General features: G+C 34.2%; 1 protein-coding gene across 1 annotated transcript; it reads right to left on the bottom strand.

The window, feature by feature from the left end:
• Positions 1 to 838: 838 nt before the first annotated feature.
• On the bottom strand, positions 839 to 2,210 carry LOC147860158 (bidirectional sugar transporter SWEET4-like). Its single transcript, XM_087324559.1, has 5 exons — positions 2,134 to 2,210; positions 1,777 to 1,987; positions 1,426 to 1,584; positions 1,087 to 1,206; positions 839 to 1,003 (listed from the first exon to the last, which is right to left on the bottom strand). Exons 1-5 carry the CDS (start codon positions 2,208 to 2,210, stop codon positions 839 to 841), a joined length of 732 nt encoding a protein of 243 aa, XP_087180685.1.
• Between the last annotated feature and the right edge of the window lie 1,891 nt (positions 2,211 to 4,101).

The raw sequence follows: 4,101 nt of genomic DNA, 5'->3' as shown, positions 1-4,101 counted from the left end.
ATTTATAGGGTACTCATGCATCTTCTTGGGAACGAAGTTGAAGTGCATTTTCTTTGATACATATGCCTACGCATGTGGAAAGAAATTGGTTGACTTGCACATTAACATTCAACTTCGAAAATGATCAAAGAAAGAGGTTTCTATCCTAGGGAGATTACTTTGAAAATTATTGATGAAGAATATGATGAGGAAAGGCTTTTGATCTTGCAAAAAGAACAAGCAAAGTGATGGCATATGTCTTTTAGGATAATGCACGAAGATGTGGACGATTACATGTGATCAAACTCTCATTACCATGTCATACTACTTGATGTTTATTATTAGAACTAGTCAATCATGTTATATTGAAGTTGATTTTTTTTGGTTTTATGAATCTTGATGATATTTTCTAAATTTAAACTTTTGCTATCAAATACGGTAAGTTTATGATTTATAAACTATAATACATCAATTTTACTATGAGTCACAAACAAATAAATCCAATCATTCTTCAAGGATATTTTTCGTTCAAGTATTATTGAATCCCTCTTGACCACAAACGGTCCATTATGTGTCATCGAGTTTCTTTTACTTTATTGAAAGCTTTAAAATAAATTGCAATAAGTATACATACTAAGAAAAAAATCATCACCAATGTCACACTAGGCACAGAAATATGATTAAACCAACGAAATATCTATTAAATTTGTATGCTTGCGTCAGTATTTACTTTTCCAATGAGACATCCAAATTACATGTTCGGGCAAACATCATAAAAATAAAGCTTCCTTAACTTTTAGAGTTCTTTGAATGCCAAAAGTATGCACAAATGGTTCCTCCAACATGACTTGTTATGTTATCATACATTATCCATAGTAGCTTCCCTTCGCTTCTCACTTAGGTCACCAGGGTTTGAAGGACCAATGATGTTTCTAGAACTTAACGTTGGTTTGTCATGTTTGTAATAAATTCCATAGAGAACCATTTGCATGATGCCGAAAGTCACTCCCAATGCATTTGGAATCTATATGAACATCACAAATGGAGAATCTAGTTACTTAAAGAGCAAGTGCAAATGTTTGTGTAGGAAAACATGTATTTGCTTACAATGATGAATGGGTCCCTCTTAATAAGGCCATAAAGTCCCCAAAGGCATGAGTTGATGAGGGTACAAAGTGACAAGAGGAATGGCATTGATTCCACGCTCTTAGTTTGAATCACCAATTTCTATCAAATAAGAATCCATGAAAGATCAGTTAGATAAAAGATAGGTGTGAAACAAATGATGCATGATAAACTCATATCATTACACAAGTCATGGGTACATAGAAGTGTCAAATTGTATACATGGGTTCTAAAATGTTTAATTAATAATTTCACTTAGAGGAACAAATGATATATCACGTGACAAAAACCTAATTTCTTTAAAAATATATATATTCTTACCATGACAGAGAGTGGTGCTGCATACATAGCTGTATTCAATACCACAGCAATGATCCCCACAAAAAAGGCTCTTCTCTCAATTGGAACCACGGTCAATGTAAGTGCAATCATGACACCATAGAACAACAAGATAACACTAACCAAGGAAAGGATTTTGGCCTATAAGCATCAATACAACGTGTTAGAAGGTCTTCTTGTGTGTTAATTGGTGCTACACTAGATTTAGTTCTCGAAAAGGTTTTCAAGTATGGGTGGGTTCTATCATATGTCGATCGTATTAGGGGTAAGCAATAAGAGAAAGGGAGGCATTGTCACATTCGCATTCATAATAAGATGAATACTTACTCTTACCTTTCCTTTGGAACATAGAACGAAGATGAGTAAATAGAGTGACTCCAATCCAACCCCAAAACCATTAATTGTGATCACCAAGATGTTATTTGGAGTGATAATAGGAAGTCCATAAAACACCCAAAGTAAACAATTTCCCAATGTGCAAGCATATGGGACTCCCGAGTATGATCCCGAAGACTTTTTCTTTATTATCTCCCAAAATGTGGGTCTACACATGGCAAAAAAAACACCTTAGATTCCTGAATTTCCAAGGTGTGCTATTAAAACATGTTTGTCAACATTTGAGCTCTAATTATGTTGGATGTTGCGACATTCAAATGGTGCAAACATAAGGAACTTGAAAAAGATGCTTACAATGGTGAGAGAAATAATAACACTGCAGTGATGTTACCTACAAAGACAAAAGCATATTCATTACTAAGATATGGCATGCTAAGCAAACCTCAAGCTTGTACACCAAAGGTTTGATAGTTGAAGTTTAGTACCTAGGATACCAGTGATAGTAAGAATGAGTTCCATCCTTCCTCTCAAAAATTATTCGTTTCAGAAGACGTAATGATGTATCTGGCACACTGAAACTCAAATTTTCACCATTGATATCATAAACAAGGTCAACAAGAAGTATGTAAAATACACTATCTCGAGCTTAATGATTTTACTACGTCTACATGAATATCAACATACACTATCTAAACTATCATCATCACATAGAAAGAGCAAATAACAATACAAAATATGTTAATACCAGCATTTAACATGTCAAGCAACTATCATCCATCATGCACTAAACACTACTAATGTGAATTGACATGTCGAATGTGTTAATCAATAATATAAACACATGAGAAGAAGAAGAGATCTATCTTCTACGTCATTGTGGCACATCTGAAATGTAAATAATCTTGATGGAGGAAAGAAAAGGAAGGATGATTATGTGGGAAAAACATATGAAAGGTGGGGTACACCGCACCCCACCCCGTGAACGAAGGAACGATGGATTCAACTTGGGAATGAGGAGGAGGAGTAAGAAGAGGTAGCAAATACGTACATGCATTACATACTTACTTAATTATGTATAATACATTATTTATATACATACTGATATGTACATGTTGATGTGATATATATATATATATATATATATGTTTGCGTACGTACATGATGTTATATGGTTGGATGGATCTGGATATGTTAAGTTGGTTGGTTGGTTGGTTGTGTGTATGTTATGTTATGTTTATGTTGTATACACTTCTCTCTGCGTATGAATGAATGAATGAAAGAAACATTTGCGGGATCCTCTCTTTCTTCCGTCCGTTTCTTCTTCTTCTTCTTCTTGTTTGTTAGGGTTAGGGTTAGGGTTAGGGTTAGGGTTAGGGTTAGGGTCAGGGTGGGGTTGAAATAAATGGAGGATAGGATTGAAGTGAAGAAATCTTCTCGTTTTGATTCTGATGACGCCTTTCTTTCTCTTCTTCTTCCCCCGCATGCCATGCCATTGTCGATTTTTCTTGTTTTCATTCCTTTTGCTTTCCACCTTCAAAATCTGCCCACACGTACGTTCGTTCGTTCGCATTTATGTAGAAAGAAAAGGGAGTATGTATGTATGTAGTAAGTAAGATCGCGTGCTTCTTTGTATCCCATCTGCTCTGCTCATCTTCTGTACATATATTCTATATACACACACACACACACATATGTATGTATGTATGTATGTATGTATGTATGTATGTATGTGTATTCTGCATGCATTGCCCATGTTCTGTTATGCTTTTTATTATTATGTACATATACTGTACATATGTACATAGATGGGCAGTGTTTGAATAAAAATAATATAATAGTCCCATCATTTCTATCCCAATTCTGTTAGTTAGAGTTAGAGTTAGAGTTATGTACTTACTTACTTTGTGGGATGGGATGGGATGGTATCAGTATGAATGACTGTCACGGCTTTCCTTTTCCATACACAATCTCAAAAAAAGTTATTGGAAAATATTTCCTAGCAGCTAAGAAAATGAACAACCACAAATTTGTAGATCAAGCTCATTAATTAATTTTTACATAATTAAATATATATTACATGGAAACTACGATCTACTTTCAATCAAAACTTTTTTAATCATTTGTCATTGGAATACATACTTGGAGCCTATGGTGATACTTTATTTATTTATTTATTTCTCAAGTAGTGGAAATTCTCCAAAATATTCCCAAAGGGATTTATTTTGGCACATATCCAAGGAGTGAGTGATAGATAACCAATGTGAATGCACCATCTTTACTTAAATATAGAGTAAGCAATCACTTATCTAATTATGATTCACA

The sequence above is a fragment of the Azolla caroliniana genome, unplaced genomic scaffold (genome assembly GCF_043228905.1).
Source record: "Azolla caroliniana isolate FFs.n. ecotype wild unplaced genomic scaffold, voAzoCaro1.0.p SCAF_9, whole genome shotgun sequence".
In the NCBI taxonomy this organism is placed as follows: Eukaryota; Viridiplantae; Streptophyta; class Polypodiopsida; order Salviniales; family Salviniaceae; genus Azolla; species Azolla caroliniana.
Note: the sequence above shows the minus strand (reverse complement) of the source record. Positions and strands in the feature narration are given on the sequence as shown.